This window comes from Takifugu rubripes, chromosome 19 (genome assembly GCF_901000725.2).
Source record: "Takifugu rubripes chromosome 19, fTakRub1.2, whole genome shotgun sequence".
Lineage (NCBI taxonomy): Eukaryota > Metazoa > Chordata > Actinopteri > Tetraodontiformes > Tetraodontidae > Takifugu > Takifugu rubripes.
Genome location: NC_042303.1, coordinates 2029520 through 2051923, shown reverse-complemented (window position 1 = coordinate 2051923; position 22404 = coordinate 2029520). Strand labels below are relative to the sequence as shown.

General features: G+C 44.9%; 1 protein-coding gene across 2 annotated transcripts; it reads left to right on the top strand.

Moving 5' to 3' along the window:
• Window positions 1-115: 115 nt before the first annotated feature.
• fer1l4 (fer-1 like family member 4) lies at window positions 116-21143 on the top strand. Of its 2 annotated transcripts, XM_011613556.2 has the most exons (49): window positions 116-900; window positions 1759-1814; window positions 2371-2459; window positions 2556-2655; window positions 3108-3202; window positions 3492-3536; window positions 3999-4157; window positions 4236-4296; window positions 4419-4550; window positions 4709-4771; window positions 4837-4921; window positions 5009-5177; window positions 5364-5544; window positions 5780-5966; window positions 6116-6195; window positions 6376-6501; window positions 6794-6857; window positions 7872-7972; window positions 9067-9175; window positions 9512-9740; window positions 9957-10089; window positions 10180-10280; window positions 10359-10446; window positions 10547-10663; window positions 11208-11360; window positions 12060-12255; window positions 12327-12451; window positions 12569-12703; window positions 12793-12963; window positions 14279-14389; window positions 14495-14656; window positions 14739-14922; window positions 15142-15257; window positions 15347-15463; window positions 15557-15596; window positions 16044-16156; window positions 16409-16543; window positions 16619-16738; window positions 16904-17031; window positions 17116-17286; window positions 17501-17655; window positions 17770-17951; window positions 18034-18119; window positions 18202-18300; window positions 18479-18596; window positions 19455-19578; window positions 19709-20013; window positions 20200-20300; window positions 20381-21143. In XM_011613556.2, exons 1-49 carry the CDS (start codon window positions 822-824, stop codon window positions 20559-20561), a joined length of 6177 nt encoding a protein of 2058 aa, XP_011611858.2. In that variant the 5' UTR covers window positions 116-821; the 3' UTR covers window positions 20562-21143. The 2 variants fall into 2 exon arrangements, with proteins under 2 accessions (XP_011611858.2, XP_029683326.1); XM_029827466.1 differs by lacking the exon at window positions 2371-2459 and having other exon boundaries at window positions 825-900.
• The last annotated feature ends 1261 nt before the right edge of the window (window positions 21144-22404 follow it).

Sequence of the window (22404 nt, the reverse complement as noted above, 5' to 3'; positions counted from 1 at the left end):
TGGAGGCGGCTCCTGCCGCTCACCTTTAGTCAGAGTTTTAACTGATTTTTCACACATTTAATACAGAATTAATAAATTAAGAGGTTTTTTTTCCCCCTCGGATGCTAGTTCAGCTAAACATTAGCGCAGCCAATTGGTAGGTGTGAGCGAGACGCTGCTGCTTTCGGCGCCCTTTGGCTCCTCCCACTGCTGCCCTCTGATTGGTTGGGTCCCATCCTGTTGTGCACGTTTCCCTTAGCTTTTATGGACAGTAGGTGTCCCACAGTGCCCGCGGTTTTTCAACTTTTAAGTAAATACGTTATATTTTGCCCCCTAGGAACAAAAAAAAACAACCAAATATAGAACCTTGTAAAGTATAATCATCTATAAAAGTGGGCCGGTGGCAAGAGTGATGCTGGGACAGCACTACCAAGGTGCTTTTGAGCAAGGTGTCCACCCGTCAGAGCACCTCGCATGTCTTCTTTGAGCCTAACGTGTGAGTAACAGTAATAAAGGTTCCTTGGGGATTATTGAAGTGCTTCTTTTCTTTCTAGACTCAACCATGTTTTCTGGGATGTGGGTTGGTTTGTGTTTAATGACGCAATCGTCTTTCCGTCTCTGTGTCTATTTGCCCGTGGGAGAGAAACCAGTTCGCCGACTCTATTTGCCTTCTCAAACATCAACTGCCCTAACGGACTCAGACTTCTGGTAGAGTCTCAGACACTCGAGCACCATCCAGTTACAGACGGGAGACACGCTTGACCAGACGCCAGCACGCCGGTCGCTTGGAATGTAGTGTGGACCGCTGAAGACGGCTGTGCACGTCCTCGGGTCGTATCGTCATGTCCATCAGTGTGACCCTGCAGAGGGTCACCAACCTGCCGGGCAGATCTGACCGCAAGGTGGAACTCACCTTCAGAGGTTAGTGTCAGCTACCGTTGGATGCTGCCAGGTGGACAAACCTCCTCGTATAAGAGGACGATATGAAGGACTGGTCTGGGTCCTTTGATGCCTTTTCTGCCCTTTAAAGAAGCAACAACATTCTATGACGTCATTCTGATAGAGGAACACAGTTGATGGCAGCTTTAACATGAAACTCTTTGTTTCGTTTACGCTTGCGGCTAATTACCGACACCCCGATGGATGTTTCACCTTTACAAAGTTTGTAAAACTGACGACTGGAGCAGCTTGTTGTGAAGCACAAGCATCTTCTGCCCAGTTTACATGCTGTGGGTTTCTGCCTGTGCTGTGAGGAGACGTGCGTGTTAGCAAGACTGCCAGTCCCATAAGTGTGTGTCGCCTTGGCAACCTGTCCAGGATACACTCCTGTCTCTGGCCATGTGACCACTTTCACCTCAGGTGGCTCCCTTTAATGTGCTCTGGTCTCTAAGGCTGAGCACTGGGACCTGATCCTACAGACCCCAAAGCGCCTCAAGACCGTGGGGAGCTGATCCAGGGTTCCAGATCGGGGGTAAAACCTGTGTTTGATCCCCACAACTGTAAAAATCCGGTCCCCTCTCGTCCATCACCCCAGGAGTCCTGCAGGTGTATGCAACATTGCAGAGGTGTAAAAGTCAGAACAAGTCTAGAACAAAGCCTTGAGGGACTTGGGGCAAACCTCACCCACCCTGGGGAGTTGTTGAACAGTCTCAGTCCCCTTTAACCGACCCGGGTTCAGCTACTACAGTGAGAATATAGTTCCTAACTGCCTTTGTTAATGCTGCTTTACGTGAAATAAAGCCGTCACACATAAAGCCATATTCTTTTTGTCTTCTCCAGGGTTCACCCACAAAACCAGAGTCCTGCAGTGCGAAAACTTTGCCATCTTCAATGAGGTCAGTCAGAGCTGACAAAGAGGTTGCCGATCCCTGTTTTCCATCCTAATAAAAGCTTGTTTCTGCCTGTAGAGGGTTGGCGAACATGATTTGTTTAATTCTGTGTTCTGATTGGCCAGTGGGGGTGAAAGGGCAAGAGGGCTTCCGATCAAAAACCCAAAAACAGTCTGTTCAAACCTCCACCCGTTCACTCGTTCACCTCCTGTTTGACAGGTTATTAATAAGCTGTTGAAGGAGAGCAACACCGCTGCCATGTTTGCTTTTCAGGTGTGAGGGATCAGGTGCCCCCCCACTTACTCTTTCACAGACTTTCTCATCATCTTTCTCTTCTTTTCTTCTGTCCCTTGAAGAAGGAGTGGGTAGAAATATGAACTCGTATTTGAGAGAAATTCATCGTTTCTGTTGTTGACTTTGCTGCTCTGACGTCATCTGTTTAATCTGAGTTCATGGAGTCTACATAAAACAATACTGTGTGTGTGTTTGTGTGTGTGTGTGTGTGTGTGTGTGTGTGTGTGTGTGTGTGTGTGTGTGTGTGTGTGTGTGTGTGTGTGTTCAGCATTTCCGTTGGCCTCACTATGGCAAACTGGTCAGTGATGAAGTTTTGTGCATCAGCGTTTACAACAGCAGTAAAATCTTCTCCCACAGGTGCCAACACACACACACACACACACACAGAGAGGAGATGCAGGTCGACACGGTCTGATCCTAAACATGTTTCTGTGTGTGTGCACGTGCATGTAGACTACTCGGTAAACTGGTCATCGGTCTCCAGCATGTGGTGTCCTCAGGGAAGATGTGGCTGCGTGAGCCACTCACTGATTCCAACCTCAGCCCAACAAATGTAAGAGCACAAACAAACACACACACACACACACATACACACACACACGCACACACACACACACGCACACACACACACTTCCAGTCTAAACACAGTCTTAATATAGTCTACACCCCCAATCTAAATATTGCCTGGGAGCCCAATATAAATATGTATGATTGTTTACATCTAACAGCTAGCTAAAGGCTAGCAACACTGTTCAGTTTAAGCTATACGTTCCAGCAGCACAAGGTCACAAACACAACGTTTTCGGTGAAAGATGAAAGGAAAAAACTGCTCAAAAATGTCCGTAAAGTTGGTGGAGTTTGATTAATCACGTAAACAAACATTTCTTGTTACCTTTGTTAACATATTTAATGACACGATCCTTGTCTCTATATAAAGTTCTGTCCTGGATAAACATTACCTTTGTGGAGGCGATTAGACACTATTTGATGAGGCTCTCTGTGTAGATCTTTATTGAGATGGAGATTGTTTATCATCCGCTTGAAGGAGCAGCAGGACACTGGGAAGGATACGAGTTCCTCCAAACTGGAAACGAAGAAGAGTGAGATGTCACACACAAACATGAATTCTTTAGCATTCAGCACTCTGGTGCTAGTGTAAATGATGAAGACGCATGTTGGGTTTTCAATTTTCGTCTGTCTCCTAAAGAAGCCACAACTAATTTAAAGTTAAAAGGTTTTAAAAACAGGTTTTGGCTACAGCTGAAGAACGTCACCGTGACGTGCGATGGAAGCATCTAACCCTTTTTTTCTGTTTTGGCAACATTATAAACGCAGTTTTCTTTTATCTCCTGACAGAAAATAATGTTTGTTTTTCTTCTGCATTCCCAGCCCGGATCTAATGTTCAGGAATGAAGGCTTTTTTGATCCAGAGAGGTAAAGAATGTGCATGCAGCACACATTGGGTTCCTTTGCACGCATGAGACGGGCAGATTTAGTTGAGCTTATACAGTAAAATAAAGCAACACATCGTCAGTCTCATCCGAGAGTATCAAATCAGCAATCTGGGTCATGAAAGAAGCCAATTTTAACTGTGAAATAATGGTCAACATGAACGTTGAGAGTGTTGGTTAGGGGCCCAAAAAGGGCCCATAAAGGAAGATTTATGGCTCCAGTTCCGTATTCCTGCGGGATCTGGTGATGGGATTCTAGTCAGATGTTAGGATCCCTTCTCGTTAACAAAGAGCACGCTTTGTGAGGCGTCGGTGGATCGCTGATCTCACATGTTGGTTGTGTGTGCGTGCTCATCAAACTCTTGATGAGGGTTTGGTTTTGGGGGGCGAACTGATGAACATGAGTCGTGGTCCAACCCCTCACCCTCTTTCCGCCGCCTCTCAGTCAGCAGAAAGTCATCCATGTGGGTCAGATGGATCGAGAGGCTCGCCGTCTGGGGCGGAGTCTGGTCAAGAGCGAAGAGGAGGATGACGAGGGTGATGACTACGATGATGACCTAATGGACTTGGAGGCTTCCAACGTCATCCTAACTCCACTGCTCAGGTCAGACCTTCTATCTCTGCACGACTCTGGCTTCTTATATGTTGTGAAATTGACACCTTGTCAACGTTCTGTGCGTAGTCGTTTTAGGCCCATATCTGCGAGTGTTGCCGCGGCAACGCCCAAAATCCGCAGCTTCCAGGTGAGGCCGTTTAATTCATTTCCTTTCCTCACACCTGTGAGCGGCTGCAGGAAAAGCAAGTGAGGCAATTCTCCTCTTGCCTGTTCACCACTGTTACGCCGTGTATGTGCACATGCGTACAGGTGAACGTGAACGTCCTTGAGGCCCGGAAGCTCGTCGGCGTGAACATCAACCCTGCCGTTTTCATTCGTGTGGAAAACCAGAAGAAAAACACGATGACCCAGAAATCTACCAACTGCCCCTTCTACAACGAGGTAGAGTAATATCCTGGAGAACAAAGGAGACTTTAGGACAGGTTATTGTTACACCATACAACAGAATCGGTGGTAGTAGTACTCTAGTAGTACTCTACATCTCAGAACTCTAGAGAGCACTGTAAAAGAAAACACATTTATCGCGTGTCCACTTTCAGAACTTCCAGTTTGAGTTTCAAGAGTATCCTGAGATCCTCTTTGATAAAGTCATAGAGACAAAGGTAAGTTCAGTGGTTGCGGTTCTGCTCCTGTAAGCGCTGTGAAAGACCCTTTGGTTGCTTGTCAGGTGTGCCACAGGCGGATTTTGGCCTTCCTCTTGTCCCACATTGGAAGCTTTAAGATTGACCTCTCCACAGTGTACAAACAGCCAGGTACCGTAAGCACTCGCACCGCACTGCGTTTGCCACAATACCCCTGTACTGACGCTCGGATCTCTCCGATGATCTCCGTCATCTCAGACCACCGTTTCTACCAGAAGTGGGCCCCCCTCACCGACCCGGCAGACACCAGGTCAGGGATCAAGGGTTATGTGAAGATGAGCGTTAACGTGCTGATGAAGGGGGACTCCCTGAGCCCCCCGAGTCTGCCCCCCGCCTCTACATCTGGAGCGCAAGATCACATTGAAAAGTAGGACACATCACGCCAATACGCATCAACGTTGCAGTGGTCAGGAGGAGAATCTATCCCTAAATAGAGCACAAACAGATGTGACCTCGTTGACCTTCACATTGATCTTGTATTTACAAAATTAAACTGTTGCTTTCTGTCGTAGCTGCATCTTTGTTATGGAACAGTTTGTTTTTGGTTATGCAGGAACCTGATGCTTCCGCGCGGTATGGTCTCTGAGCGCCCCTGGGCTCGGTTTCAGATCCGCATCTACAAGGCCGAGGGCCTACCCACCATGGACTCAGGACTAATGGCCAAGGTTGCCATGGTCACAGACCGGACAGTGTTCATTGACCCCTATGTACGAGTGACCTTTGCTGGACAACAGGTACGCAGAAGTACCTGCAGGTCCGCTGATGGACCTGCAGGTACCATCTATGTTCCCCAAGAGGACACTTGAAGGAAACCTTTGTTACAGTGCTTAAAGACTTGAGGATACCAAAGGATATCAGTGGTTTATATCCCCTGATATCCTTGTTCTTTATATGGCATTTAAGGTTTTATGTGATTTGGTCATGAAACACGAGTCGGGGCTAAATCTTTGGTATCTCGTGGAACCCTAGGGGGAGACGTCAGTTGTCACTGCCAGCAGCGCTCCGGTTTGGAATGAAGAGATCTCCTTCATCGAGCAGTTTCCTCCTCTGGCTCAGCGAATCAGAGTTCAAATCCTGGATGATGCAAAAATGGGAGACATCATCCTGGCCACACACTTCCTGGACCTGCAGCAGATTTCCGACCCTACCAGGAATGGTACAGTGCACAGTCCATATTTATTTAGTTAAGAGATAGGTTGGATTCTAGTTCCCTGATGCTTGGTGCCGTTGAAGTGATGTATTCTGTTTTGAGTTAACCGACTGTTTAAGGTGCATTTTTCAAAGGAAACAACTGTTTTTCTATAGGGTTTAACCCAGTCTTTGGTCCAAGCTGGATTAATTTATATGGTTCTCCTCAGAACTCCACCCTCAGAGATGTACATCAGGTAAGCCATACTATTACAGACTTGATGGCTACAGAGTCAAAGGAGTGATGATTCTTTACTTCAGTATGATATCACTTGATATCTGATATCTCTATAGAATAAAGAATATGATCTATGGATTAACAAACACATGGACAAACTAGAAACTGCTGAAATCTAAAATGGACCAACCTATTTCAGGCTTTGAACGAGGGTTTGGGTGAAGGAATCTTCTACCGTGGCCGAATCCTCCTGGCTTTGGCTGTGGAGGTTTACTCCTCACATTCATCTGTAACCACAGACTCAAGATCAGGCCTCTCCACCAAGGTGCAGTAAAGTGGGAACTAAACCCAGTTTAAATGACCTACACAGATCAGTGTTAGCACTTCCACCATAGGGGGGCCCATCGGTGAGTCAGGAAGTTAAGTCAGATATTTCATACTATAGATCTTCTGACAGAAACCTTCTCAGTTCAAACATTTAATATTCACCTCTGTCCAACTCAAACTCTCCAATAAAGACATTGGCGGTTGAAGCAACCACAACCAACTTGTTTCCTTTCAAAGAACAAAACTTGATTTCATTGACTCTGGTGTGCTCATGAATTGTTCCCCAAAAGGTGAAAGGAAAGCTGGGAAGGTTGGGACTGAAGAAGAGAAGCACCAAGAAGGAGAGTAAGCAAGGTCAGTCAAAAAACAGGGGGAAACGAGGGAAGAGAGGGTCTCATCTCACCCATCCACCCATCCACCCATCCATCCATCCATCCATCCATCCATCCATCCATCCATCCATCCATCCATCCATCCATCCATCCATCCATTCATCCATCCACCAACCCACTCACCCATCCAAATTTCCTTCTCCTTAACTCAGGAAAATCTGAGGTCATGGTGTTTGGTCCTGAACCTCTCAGGGATAGATTAGATCACATGATCACTCTAGATGGTATCTCATTAGCATCTAGTCTCTCTGTGAGGAATCTAGGAGTGACTTTTGACCAAAATCTGTCCTTCAACTTAAATTAGTCTCTAGAAGTGCCTTTTTCACCTGAGGAACATCACAAGGATCAGGAAACTACTGACCCACCATGATGCTGAAAAGTTAGTCCAGCATTTGTTACTTCCAGGCTGGACTATTGTAATTCTTTATTATCAGAGGGCCCCCTGCTATGGAACCAGCTCCCTGTCCTGGTTCCAGAGGCTGACTCCATCTCTACTTTTAAGATTAGGCTTAAAACCTTCCTCTTTGAAAAATCTTATTATCACTAATTCTGTAGTCCCAGTTACTATCATAGACAGACAAATTATCATACTTAGGGGTCGTCTAATCATTAGGTCACATCTTAGCTATGCTGTTATAGGCCAAGGCTGTCGGGGTCTGTTAAAGGGGAGTTTTTCCTTGCCACTGTTGCTTGTCTGGGGTCAGGCCCTGGGATTCTGGAAAGCACCTTGAAACAATTGTGATTGTAAAAGATGCTATATAAATAAAGATTGATTGATTGATAAAGATTGATCCATCCATCCATCCATCCATCCACCCACCCATCCATCCACCCACCCATCCATCCATCCATCCATCCATCCATCCATCCATCCATCCATCCATCCATCCATCCATCGTATTCAGCACTTTTTAAATTCATTCAATCGAAATGACCATACCAGCTCCTTGGACTAGGGTTTTCTAACTACTTGCAGCTCAATCTGCTGGAGCAACAGCTGAAGATTCTGAAGAGGCAGGACCGGAGGTACCAGAGGCTGTAACTGTGGTGGTCGAGGAGACCCACCCGCTGCCTGAGGTCAGTCACCCGGGGCAGTTGTGAGGTCAGGCCTGTCCAGGGCAACATCTAACAAGCGTTCTGTGTTGGATGAGCTACTCCTCATTTCCTTCTGTACAGTTTTTTTATCCCCAGCATTCTGATAAAAGTTTAATGTGATTTCATCTGTCCAGAATCTGCTTCCACAAATTGAGTGTTTCTGTTTTTTAATGGTGTTTTTACGGTGAGTTTTAGTTTCTGAATAAAAGATAGACTTTTTCTTGTTAACCCTTTAAGTGAATCTTGGCTTCAGAGAATTCAACTAGACTTTTGTTAGTTTTTTGAAGACGTTTCAGCTCTTAGGGTTACGGTCAGGGTTAGGGTCCTGGATTAGACGTTTCCTCACTGTGGTAACTGCGTCTGAAGTTGGGAAGCAGGCAAACTGCGAGGTGACATCATTGAAAACTTTGGTTTGCTCTGTGTCTAATTTGAGAGTCCTTATCTTGACAGCAAAATCCTGGGCGTTAATGCTGCTGACGACTGGTCTGAAGGTTGATGCCTTCCTTGTAGGTCTTGGGGAGGCCGTAGATACATGGAGTGTTTAAACCAGGCTGTAGGAAAGTTTCCTGTCGATGGCTCTGTCCAGTTGTTGAAGGCACTCAATTATCTTCTTTTTGTAGGTGTTGGTGGGGCTCATGGTTCAGTCTCTCATAGGTGGTCGAGTCACTGAGAAGACTCAATATTTGGGTGGTGTAGTTAGCGGTGTTAAGGATCACGGTGCGCCTACCTTTGTCTGCAGGCAAGATTGTGGCGTTCAGATCCCTTTGTAGTGTTGTTACTCCCCTCCTCTTCTGAACCGTCAGGTTAGGTGGTGGTGTTTTGCCACTGGCAAGTCCAGCTGATACCTTCAGTCTGATTTGTTCTGCTTCTGTTTCTGGTAGTTTCTTGTGTCAGAGTGCTTCTTTTGCTGGGATAGCAAAATCCAATCCCTTTGCCAGAACTTCCTGTTCTGACTGGGATACATCTGATAGATTTCTTTCATCATCATTGCAGTTGCAACTATTGAATAACAAACATAATCACATGCTGCAATTTCAGTTTATGTTCCCAAAAATGTTATTTTATCTTGTCTTCAGGGTTTCTTGGGAGAAAAAGAGGATTTCCTGTTGTTTGCATCTGTATTTGAAATCACCATGATGGATCCATCTGTGGGAACTAAACCAGTGAGATTTGAACTCTCCATTGGTGAGAAAAGTATTTTATAGCCACTGAATGAGCTATAAACATGGACTATGCTTACTTACTGTTAAAGCTGTTTCATTGGTGTTAACTGGGCCAGCTGCGGCTTTGGCGCAGCCATAGATAGGAGATTATTTATAGCATCTCCTCATAACGAGTAATACAAAGAGGAATTAGACTCTCCAAATGATGGGGTGGGCATTATTTAATGAAAACACACTTTTAGATATTACATTTAAATTTGCTTGGCTGCGTTGCCAAATATCCATTTGAACAGTTGAGGCTCATGTGAACATTTTATTTTATTTAATTTTTAATTTTTTCTGGATTTGCTTTCTGTAGGGAATTGTGGGAAGGCAGTTGAGGTCAAGAGATCCAAGAAGAATCAGAGCAGAGAGGACCTGAGTAGGAGTCGAGATGACCTGAGAAGTAGTAGGGAGGATCTAAATGAGGAGGGGAAAAGTCTCCTGGAGTCAGAGGACGAGCTGGACAAAATGGACATGCTGAATCCTGAACCTGAGATCAGGTCTGTGTCTGATGCCATGAGACCGGAGCCGACTCAGTACGACAGGTAAACACACCTATGCAACTGATCACTTTGTAGTTGCTTCTTCTGTGTGGCCAATATATTCATCTGGCTGATTATATAGCGAAATAGAGAGTGCAGGAGCTTTCAGGGGTCCTCTCATAAATCCTTGAACAGAGAAGATTTCTCCAAAAGTGATTGTCAGCTTTACTTGTTGAAATGTCATCTTTTAAGTGAACGTTCCATCTGACTTTATTGCAGGTCGTTCCACTGTATTCCTCTACAACCAGCCTCGGTGCGACAGAAGCCTTGCCTTTTTATCTGGACACAGTTTGAAGATCACAACTTTCGCCTCTACCAGGCTAACTGGCTCACCAAGATGGCCGACAGGCTGGTGAGAGTCTTGTGAGGCACAGGTTCAATGATGTGTGATGTTTCTGTGCTTCAGCCACTTCTCTGTTGTGTGGTCCCTGTTATTTAACAGGAAATTGGCCTTGATGAGGTGGACCGTCTCTTCAGGAGGCCGAGGAGCAAAGCAAAAGAGCGTCTGGTGGAGGTGCTGCTCGAGCTGCTGGCCACCTGCAAGTACGTCTCTGTTAGTTTAAGATTTCAGTTTATTTCCTTTTGAGAAGCAGCTAACATTTCCTTGTTATGTCACTGCAGGCAGTTTTCTGTTTTGACAGAAAGGAGGTCTCATTCTCGGCCCAACAAGCTGGACAGATGCCGGAGGAACTTCATCAAGAAGAATTTGGTGAATGTTTCCTCAGGTTTCTCTGGTTTTATCTCCACCATTTCGCTGTCTCTTTGTCAAACTGTCTCGTCTCCATCTCACTTACCATCCAACTTGCCAGATCCTGCTAGCGAGACAGGCGGTAAGAGTAAGAAAAAGAGTCACCAGGCGGACAGTCAAGCAACGTTCTACAGAAACCAGGAAATTCCTGAAGACGCTCCGCCTTTTGGCTAAAGAGGTTAGCCAGTGTTAGCATAGGCTCCCAAAAAAGATATTCCTTTATTGATATAACGGTCGTTTTAAGCAATCCCACAGCAGATCATTACAGCAGCATCAGAAAAACCCCAACAAAATTGACAAGAAAAAGCCCTTTGGCTCTGATCTTTGGAAGATTAAAGGTCAATGCCCATCTGGAATCTGGAACATCACCAAAAACTGTCTTCCTTTAGTATTCCATTAGTAAAAGTAAAATTATTGTAATGGTATAATGATAAGAATAAAAGACTATTAAATAATAAATGTAATGATAATGTATTAATAAGGGTAACCATATATCATAGTAGTAATACGAATAACAATTTCTCTATAATACTAATTTTATAACACTAGTAATAGTAATAATAGCGTAATAGTCATAATAGAGTAATAGTTAAAGAAACAATTACAAGTATTAACGAAGCAATGAAGAAATGACAAACAATAAATAAAATTAGAGGGATCTTAAAGTGCGGCAGCAACAACCAGAGGCAGCAAATTTCTAAGGTTTACTTTGCTCTTTTCAGCCCCAGTCTACAATACCAGATGTGTTTCTATGGTTACTGCGGGGAACCAAGAGACTGGCTTATGTACGAATTCCTGCGCACTCCATCCTCTTTTCACTGGTTGAGGAGCAGAGAGGATGTAACTGTGGCCGAGTTTCCACCCTCTACATCAAGGTAGCCTCTCTAAGGTCGAATTTGGAACCATAAACATTTGAAGAACTACAATGTGTACCGAAAATGGATCTGCTCTCAGTAATCCAAACAGGAGTAAATAATTCAAAGTAAAGCTTTGATTGATCTGAAAAGAAAGGAAAATAATACCCACTTAAAAGGAAACATTTTTATACAATCCCATTGAAAATATTAACCTCCACAATATGGAAAATATTAGATATTCCAATTTTAAGTATATCCTTCAAGTGAGAAAATATAAAGTATTCCAAATTGGGGTAATCCACCGAAACTTCCATCAAATATTTCATCATAGTTTGAGAAACGATTCCAGCCTGGAGACCTTGTGGAGCAGGTGCCAGAACCAAAGCATTCCACGGGGTCTCAGAAAATAGGTGCCAACTAACGTTAAAGTGGAGACTGGAGACCACCAAAGTCTACAGAGCTAAAATTCCTCCGTCACAGATTCCAAAAAAGCCAGAGTTGCCCATGGAACAGCTGATTTTTCAGCTCTAACTTATTCCACTTTTCATGTTTTTAGTGGTGTTTGATTACGTCATCTGTGTTGTGGGTGTTACACAAATCAAATGTCTCGGTCCAACCCTTAATCCCACTCTTATGAATAGGAATATTAGCCAATCACATGCTTATAATGGAGTCAGAAGTTCTTCTGTTTTTTCAATGAATATTCTCTCTGTCCAGTCTCCAGGAGGTTCAGTGAGTGAGATCTTTGCAAAGTTGGAAGTATACATGTGGTTGGGTTTGGCCAAGTACAGCAAGGAGGCCCTCAATAACCTGCCAGATGAGTTTCTGCCAGTTTATGAGGAGGAAGAGGAAGAGCAGAAGAAGCTGGTTCCCACAGGTTTAAGGAAGCTTCCTTTCAGTCTGTCCTGCCAGGGTAAGTAAGCCGACTGCATCCTGCAACCAGTCGCCCTTCCTGCTCAACTGAAGGAACAAACCTCACTACAGACAGTCGGTACTTCCAGCTGCGATGTCACCTGTACCAGGGACGAGGTCTGATGGCAGCTGAAGATAATGGTCTATCCAGCCCTTTTGCTAAGGTCGTTTTCTCTACTCAGTGTCTGGTTACCAGGGTAGGTAGCTCTTCCTGTGGAGATGGAAAGATCATTGTAGATTGATTTTAGCTACTGTAAGCTGTTAAACAACCCCTAAAACTAGTAAAATGCTCAATAAAATTCATGTCTGCCCAGGTGTTGCATGAAACGCTGTCTCCAGCCTGGTGTGAGACTCTGTTGTTTGACAGAGTCCTGCTGGAGGGAACACCCGAGCAGCTCAGACAAGATCCGCCCCTCATTATCGTCAACATCTACAGCCACAGCAGCATGGTTGCACTGGCATTCCTATTTTCAGCAAAAATTGAACTGCCTCGTCATTCTGGATTCGGTCTTACGTCACCCGTCTCTCCCTGCTGCAGGGCGCCCCAAAGCCACTCGGTCGGGCCTTCACAGAACCAGAGTTTAAAACTGTGGATCAGTTGCATAAGAAGTCTCACCTTCGTTTCTATGATGTGAACTTGGGGAAGATCCGCGCGGGTGAGCTGTTGGCCTCCTTTGAGTTGATTGAGCTGGACTATTCATTTGGAGAGGTGAGACCCGTTTCTCCGATTGTCTGTTACTGTTGTGTTGGAGCTTTAGTGTTTCAGCAGTAATGTTCATTGTAGCACCAAAATGACTTCAACATATATGTTATTAATCATTTAACAGCTCAGTCAAACTTGAGCCTGGAAATATTTGGACAGGGACACAATCGTGGTTTGGGCTTTGCTTGCCACCATTTTGGATTTGGCTTTGGAGTGCAGACTTCTATGTTTGATTCAAGGGTTTGAACAAAGATATCCTATGATTCATTTAGGAATTCCAACCATTTTTATAAAAAGTCTCCTCACTTCAGGGGCTCAAATGTATTGAAACGATCACCATAAATAAAATGTTTATGAATCTATTGTTAAGAATCCTTTGCAGCAGGAGTTTCAAAACATGTACAAGTATCACAAACACGACAAAAAAATCCAATATGTGGCCTTTATCTCCTCCTTTGGCCAGTTTGTTATACCAGTGGGGTATTGGATGGTGGGCAGGGAGTTGGTGTTTACGGCACGGACCCTGTTGTTTGCGTTCAACTGACTCCCCAGGACTTTACTCTTTGGAGGTAGAGTCACCACTGAGATTTAAAATGTGTTTCTAGGGGAGCCCTACCAAATAAGGCATCAGAACAAGGTAGCTCTTTAAGATTGATGTTTCCTGTGAGATCTCAAGGTATTTGTAGCTGTTCTCTTTATTGTCTTAATATAGCTTAAGATAGCTTTGGTCCTAGCTCGGCCCCACTGGTTGAGTCCAGATGGCTACGGTGTGGTTGCTCCACATCGGAGATGGGTAAATCTAGTCCTCAGTTTGACGATTTGAAGCGTGGTTTTATCTGTAGGATAACAAAAAAAACCTGGCTTGAATCTGGCCCTCGTGGGCTGGATTTACCCATCCCTGCTCTGGATTTTGGTGGGGTGGATTTGTGAGTCCATGTCTCGCTCATTTCTGGGATACAGCTTGATCTCATCCATGTAGAGGAGATAGCTGATCGTTGCCACTATTTCACAGTCAGGACCATAGCCAGTTTTTATGATGGCCTGACTGAGGGGGTTCAGACCTAGGTAGAACAGCTCTCTCTCTCTCTCTCTCTCTCTCTCTGTCACACACACACACACACACAAACATGGTCTTTTACTGTTTTAGGGTGTGAATTTGTTTTTCGTTGGGAGTATTTCAGACTCCCATTCTGCTTAAGAATTTAAATGGCGTCGCAGGCATGTGAGCAGATTAGGAACCCACCATTTCAGTCAACGGGAATTTTGATGAATGCTTAAATATCTTTTCTCTGCAAAAGTAAGTGTGTTTTGTCCTCTGCAGCCTCGTCTCCCAAAGAGCGTGGACCCTCATGAGCTGACCTTTATAGAGGATGAGAGATATTACATCATTCCAGATGGCGTTCGTCCCGTGCTGAAGACTTTCAGGATTGAGGTCTCACTCATGCTGCTGCTGACATGTTCCACATGTGTGTAACTGTTTCTATCATACTTTCTGATTTCTGCATGTGTGCATGTGTGTGTGTGTACGCACCCTTAGGTGCTTTTCTGGGGTCTGCGTGAGCTGAAGCGGGTGGAACTGTTTGAGGTGTCCCGTCCCTTCATGAGAATGGAGTGTGCGGGACATCAGCTGGAGTCTGAAGAAATCGAAAACTTTAAACTTCACCCTAACTTCAAAGAGATGGTCCGCTTCATGGACGTCGTGAGTTTCTGTTGTGTGAGGTTGCTGCCAAGATGGGAAAGCTTTGAGAGCTAAAGTCCTTTTTTGTGATGGATCCAACCAGGAGCTGCCTGAGCAGGCCTACCTCCACCCTCCTCTGACCATCTTTGTGTTGGAGCAGCGGGCATTTGGTCGACTCGCTCTGGTCGGGTCTCATGTGGTCCAGAGTCTAATGGATTATGCTCCAGCTGAGACTGGGCTGCAACCAGAGGAGGAGGACGATGAGCCCAAAAGGAGAAAAACAAACGGTAAAAGAGCCGAGAAGGAAATGATGCCGAGTTCACGGTCGTATTTTATACAGCGATGCCTCAACAACTTGTATAGTTTTACTTGTTTGATTGACTTATGTCCAATAAATGTGTTTATCTAACCAAACAAGTTCTTATCAGTGTTCTGTCTCCTCTGGAAAAATCTCTTTACTGCAAAGTGTTTTAAAGGCCGTGTTCAAGACCATTTTCCTCTTTTAGCTACCCTCGTGGTGGAGAGTACGATGAAGGTCAACCGCCTGAACATAGTGAAAAACATCGGGCTGGCTGGTCTGCCAATCATGCACACAAGAATCAATCCTCTCAAGTTTGTTCGCGTATGTACCGTACGCGCTTCTCGTTTCTCAGAAAAAAAGTGAATTCTTGGGTGATCGAAGATGAACTGTTGAGCGCATGTTTCCCACAGTCTCCTCTGAGCAAACTAATGAAAAAGTCGGAGGAGTTTGAGGAGGAGCCACCTGAGAAGGAGGAATTAGACTGGTGGTCCAAATACTATGCTTCCCTTGAGGAGATCGAGAGAAAGGTGAGAAACCAATTAGAAAGAAAACCATCTGATTTGTTGGTTTTGTGTGCGTGAATGCATTCAGTTGTGTGACTTTGTGTGAACTACTTGCAGGCTGCTGAGGAGAGGGAGATGGAGGAGCAGGCAGAGACCGGTGCAGGCTAAACTCTTATTTCTATCAATCACATTCAGTCATGTTGAGGCAACAGATTGGTCTTAGTGATGGAGAAACTCTGATGATTAAACTAGCCACAAGTATCGGGTCGTTTATCTGTAGCTGTTTGAGAAAATGGGTGTTTAATTCCTGTTTTAGATGTGAGGATTTGCTCACACAGCCTTGATAGCCTGTTGCTCATCTTTCACCAAAGGGCCTTTTAGGTTCTAGATCTAGTTTTTAGCGAGGAACAAATGTGTTTACGTTTGTTTGTTGGTTCATTGGTTGTGTTGCTCTGATGGCTCAGACGAGCTGTAAGGCGGGGCATTTTAAGAAGCGTCATTAAAACCCTCATTAAATCAGATTATTGTTTCTGAAATAGTTTGTGCTTCCTGCTGAATGGTCCTGCAGTGGAAAAATAGCTGTGGCGATTCTACATTTCTGCAGAAGCACGAAACCTGACAATGGCAAACATTGAAGATGACGAAGAGGATGACGATAAAGATAACGATAGCGAAGAGGTGGAGCCTCCCAAACGCAAAATGATCGCTACGCTGAAGGTGAGAACTCTTCTCAACACCGTTCCCAGTCTAGCCGCCAGTCAGAACTGGCATCAGGTTAAAGATCAGTGTGGAATTTGATTGTTGCTCGTCGATGGATTAGCCGTTTTCAACAACACAGAGCAATTTAAAAAAGTTTGAATCCATTCATTTCCTTCTACGATGAGAGATGAAGAGTTAGAATCTGCTGTCTTGTGGGTCTGGCATGAGTCCATGACCTGATACCTGTTGTTTCGTTGCCTGTGTGTTTAGCTCTATGGATATGATCTGGAGTCAGAGTTCAGTCAGTTCCAGGACTGGCTGAAGAATTTCCCGCTCTATAAAGGCAGAGCAAATGCTGAGGATTTTGAAGACGATGAAGAGGAGAGGTTCATGGGCAAATACAAGGTGTTGTGTCCTGAAATATTACCAAATGGGTTCGGAGAAACCTTCATTTTCTCAAGCGATATATTCCCCCGTCAGGGATCCTTCCTGGTTTACCCCATAGATGAAGACGACACAGATGAAACAAAGTGTGAGATCACAAAAGGAATCCCAATAAATTCAGCCATTAAAGTCTTGGCCAGAGTCTACATCATCAAGGTATCAAACTCATATTCTGTCTCAAAATGGCCAAATCCATAATGGTTTATCCAAGGGGTTCAATTCCAAAAGGCTTTTTCAGTGTATATCCAGTTGTTCTAGGATGGAGCTGCTGTAATCTGGATGAATCCTCATCACTGATGTACTTTTTTGTTGGCCCTCTAGGCCACAAACCTGGCTCCGTCAGACCCGAATGGGAAAGCGGACCCTTACCTGGTGCTGAGGGTCGGCCAGCAAATTCTTGACACCAAAGATCGATACATCCCTAAACAGCTGAACCCCACCTTTGGAGAGTCGGTACCACTTGGAACTCCTCCATCTTTCCAAAGTGGACCGCTCCAGACTGTCTGTCTGACCGTGTGCGGATTATATTTCAGGGTGTTTGAATTCACGGTGTCCTTCCCGCTGGACACAGAGCTGGTCATCAGAGTGATGGACCATGATCTTGTGGGGACAGATGATATCATCGGTGAGACGCGGATCGACCTGGAGAACCGGTTCTATAGCTCTCACAGAGCCAGCTGTGGCCTGGCTCTATACTATGATGTGTGAGTACTACTGAGTAAGGGAGTCCTGGTAATACTACAGTAGCATCGTTTTTAGAGCAAACAATAAGGCTATTCTTAATTTTTTAACAAAAGTTGTGGTAAACCATATATCCAAACTCCCCAGTGCACATTACGTGCATGTGCGACCAATGTGGGAGTTCATCTCCATGGTTACCCATGTGCTAATCTATACTGAAACATCTCCACTGTCCAGCGACGGCTACAATAAGTGGCGTGACGCGAAGAAGCCGACAACCATCTTGGCTGAACTCTGCAGGAGCAACGGCATTGCACCTCCAGAGTATCGACCGTCTGAGGTCAAAGTCCTCAACAAGATCTTCAAAATCCCCCCCGATGCCGTACCGGAGGGTAAGAGCCAACTAGGCAAAATACTGTGTTGCCCTTAAAGCCCCGTAAGCAGCAGGAACAAGTTTTGCAGAGTCTCAGCATCAGCGTCCTCCTCTGAAGCTTCTCTTTTTTCAGCTTTGCTGAGAAAGGCTGATCGGACTCCCGAGGAGGAGGCAGAGATGGAGGAACACGCAGCTCTGAGCGTGCTCCATCGTTGGGGCGACATGAACGAGTTCCTTTCTGGAGCCATCCCGCTGGTCCCAGAACATGTGGAAATCCGCCCGCTGCAGAGCTACAGCAATCCTGGATTACCGCAGGTGATCAGAGGAACACCTGCGGTGCGGTTGCAGTGAAGTCAAGGTGGCTGGTGCTGAAGGTCACGATGGTTCTGTCTTTCAGGGTTACCTCCACATGTGGGTGGACCTGTTTCCTACTGATGTTCCAGCTCCGCCCACTGTCGACATCAAGCCCCGTCAGCCAGTGCAGTCAGTGTCACGACACCGTTACTGAAGAGTTCAGGCGAACAGTAGAGCGGTGGATGTTAATATTCTTTGTTGTCTGATGAAGGTACGAGCTGCGCGTGATCATCTGGAACACTGACGATGTGTTCTTGGAAGATGTCAATCCCTTCACTGGAAATCCATCCTCAGACATCTACGTCAAAGGGTTGAGCAAGCGCACAACTACACCAACACGCTCAGTCAGACTGTTCTGCACTGGAAATAGGATTTAACGTTAATTTATCCACACGTGGTTGTTTCCAGTCGGAGGTTTTTCTCCAGACGATGTCATGTAGGAGCTTGTCACTGAGTCTCTGTCGGATTCTGCTGTGTCTTTGGTGCAGGTGGATAAAGGGGCTGGAACACGACAAACAGGAGACCGACGTCCACTTCAACTCGCTGACCGGAGAAGGAAACTTCAACTGGAGATTCGTGTTCCGCTTCGACTATCTGCCCACTGAGGTAGACACACACGTCTGGGAACATCTGGCCAGGCAGGATTATCTGCTACGCTAATTCCAAAGAATATTTCACATATATGGAAGTTGGAAAAAATAACCCCTGTTAATAATCTTTGCTAAAACAAATGTTTAAAACACAAATCAAAATTTTACAGTAACTCCAAGTGGGAATTACGAGCGTCGCCATAGCAACCTTGAGCTTAACCCCCTTCCTAATTACAACGTGATGTCATCCCTTTGGTTGTTTTGCCTTGTTAAATCTTTTGAAACGTTTTGGTGTGTGTGGAAAAAAATAAAGACAATTTCAGTTTTTACAACTTCAACACTGAAAATGCTCAGAACGACAAGTTGACCTTTTTTTAAAAAAAAAAAAAGCATTAGTTTTGCTCTTTACTGGAAAGAAACTTTCAGTTCATTTGCATTTCTTGTTATCAAGTGATGAGTTGTGTTATGTCTTATCATGACAGCTTCTACCAGATGTGCCCCAGTGCCACCTTCAGCCTCCTTCTGTCCAAACACAGTCAGGCTAAATTTCCTGTAAAACCTGTAGATTAAGAATTGATGTTGAATTCAGTGCTTCGTTCAAGTCTGAGTGCCTCAGTGGGTGTCTGAGCAGTCAGGGGGGTCTCCTGGCGGTAATGTTTTGTAGTTTATACAATCATTAAATCAAGAGTAGAAGCAGCAGATTAACCTACATGGATCAACCATCGAAACATTTCCCGGCAAATCTGGGGTAGAAATTTATAGAATCAGCTAAAAAGTTAATTTGCTAATGTCGTCTCTGTGTGTTCTTTTCTTACAATATAGAAACCTACAAGATTTGTTTTTCAGTGTAAATGGATGTCTGCTTGCCCTGTAGAAAGAAGTGGTGTATAAGAAAAAGGAGTCCTTCTTCTCCCTCGAGGAGACGACGTTTCGACAGCCAGGAGTTCTCGTGCTGCAGGTCTGGGACTACGACCGCATCGGGGCCAACGACTTCCTGGGTGAGACACAAATTTGAGGTTTTGAGTGATTCCCTAAATGCTCCTCCCAGTCAGATTCAGGGTGTGTCAGCTGTTCCAGTCTTATAACAGGGGACACACTTTTATTTTATTTCTTTTATTTTTTGATCAGGTTGCATTGAATTAAACCTGAGTGACATGGTGCGAGGGGCAAAGCAGGCCTCCAAGTGCACCATTGAGCTGGCCAAGGACTGGGCGAGCCCTCGATTCTCCATCTTCCGTGCCAAGAAGATGAAAGGCTGGTGGCCGCTGACGCGTCAGAAGACTGCTGAGGACTTTGAGAGGGAGGAAAAGGAGAGACAGAAGGCCAAGAAGAAAGGAAAAAAGAGGGGGAGGAAGAGGAAGGACAAGTGGAGCCACATGAAACAGGAAGACATCGAGTACACCGACGCTCTTGGCAACACCTTCCTGCTCATGGTACCGAGCACACGGACAGCAGCTGTTCTTGCTCTCTCACACAGTATGGTTGCTATAGAATACCGAGGAAGCCGTAGAAAGCTAATTTTACGCTAAATTAATCTGATTTATTCGATCAATCCTTTTGTTATTTGGGGAGGTGAAGTTCAAGTAAGCAGGAGCCAAACCCAAGATGTTTCTGTGCAGGGGAAGGTGGAGGCAGAGCTGCAGCTGGTCACGCTAGAGCAGGCGGAGGCCAATCCAGTGGGACGGGCCCGCAAGGAGCCAGAAGCTTTGGAAAAACCCAAGTATGACACACACACACACACACTCCTCAACAGTTACTGATTCTTCCGTCTGTATGAGCCCGGTTTTTCTGTTCTTCTAGTCGTCCCACCACCAGTTTTAACTGGTTCGTCAATCCCATGAAGACCTTCATCTTCCTCATCTGGAAGAAGTTCAAGAAGTACATCATCGCCCTGGTCATCCTGGCCGTCCTCACTCTGTTCCTCGGTCTCATCGTCTACACGTTGCCACAGCAGATCACAGCCATGTTGATAAGAGGGTGAAGACACCTTCAGAGACTCTTCTGTGGCTCATCTGCACGGATGTTATTTACAGATGACTTAAGTTATATTAAGCCCACCTGAGACCTGATAAAACTGCAGCCATTTATGGTATTCAGTCAGCAGAAAGACATCAGGTCGAATCGGGTGCAAATTATATCAAAAATCATGTTTTTATGCTGTTTAAATGCAACTCTTGCACTGTGCTGATAGCGACTAATGGCCCTTCAAAATATTTTGGTTTATTCTTAGTTTGTTTTTTTTCCAATATGTTTTGATATTTTTTTGGCGTTGAATCATATGTCTGAAAAATGAGTTAATGAATTATGATTAAACTGAATTCTTTTCATTTGCACCGTGGACCTGTTTGAATCTGTTTGACCCCGTCTGTCTCTATTTGACCCTGTCTGACCCCATTTGACCCCTGCATGTCTCTATTTGATCCTGTTTATCCCCGTTTGACCCTGACTTTCCTTGTTTGACCCTGTTTGGATCATGGCTGTCTCTTTTTGACCCTATTTGACCCCTGCATGTCTCTATTTGACCCTGTTTGAACCTGTTTAAATAAAGATCTTTGTGTTTGGAGATGACACTGGTGAATCAGGGCCAAAAGGAGGAACCTTGCATCGACTTTGGACTGGTTTAGGCCATTTGTTAATGACCTCTGCTCAGGAATATGACCTTGACTTATTGTCTTTGTCCAAGTCTACCTGATGGAAGCCGATGTCACACAGCCTGAAGAAGAGTCCTTGTGTGCAACAATGTCCTCACAGCCGAATGACAGACCTGCAGTGTTTGTAATGGGATCTATTTCCAGATCATAAATATAGTTGGTGCTCTGTTATCAAAATAGTAGGAAAGAAACGTCGCAGACATTTCAAATATTCAAAATGGATTTGGTCTCATACCAATTAAAATGTCTCCTGACTGAGGTCAGAGGGGACGGCAGGTTGTCCATGCCCACCTGTCAAAACGTGAAGGCTGTGAAACTCAGTCAGCGATGATTGACAGGTTCATACCTGATGATTGACAGGTTCATACCTGATGATTGTCAGGTTCATACCAGATGATTGACAGGTACACCGGTCATGATTGATAGGTTCATACCTGATGATTGACAGGTACACCGTTCATGATTGACAGGTTCATACCTGATAATTGACAGGTACACTAGTGATGACTGACAGGTTTATGATGATTGATGGCTGGCTGAGGTGGAACATCAAAGCACCCCATCCCGCCACTCCAGGACACTAGGAGACAGTAGGCACGTCAGCCTGGTACACTGAAATGATCTAAATCCTTTTTCATCCCACATCTTTCCCCCAAATTTTAATTAGTCTTTTCAGCATTGTGGTCATGATGCTACAAGAACCTTCACAGTCACATGATACGAAGAGAAAAAGGCCCATTTGATTCTTGTTCTTCAAATGTTTCGTCATACTGACATATTGACTTGATGCCATGAGGGAAGAGCAGAGAGGTCGAAGGTCTGGGTTCAAGCGCCAGCACGGACAAAACATGGAAGGTATTCTGGTCGGGGTGGGAGGTGCCAGGCACCGAGGTACCCTTGAGCATGAAACCCACCCCCAAATGCTGAGATAGGGCCCTGCCATGGGGTGGCAGCTCATCCATACGCACCCTTCCCCACAACCCTTAAAAGGACAAAACGTTGAAGAAGGAAGGGAAAAATGATGCTGCACAGTAAGAACTTGAGATTTTCTTCTTTTAAAATCTCATTTATTTATAAACATCATCTTAAGGTTACGCTGTTGTGCTGATCTCCGCACGCAGTTCCCTTTTAAAATAAAAAAGAAATAGCGAAACGATGTGAACATACAGATCA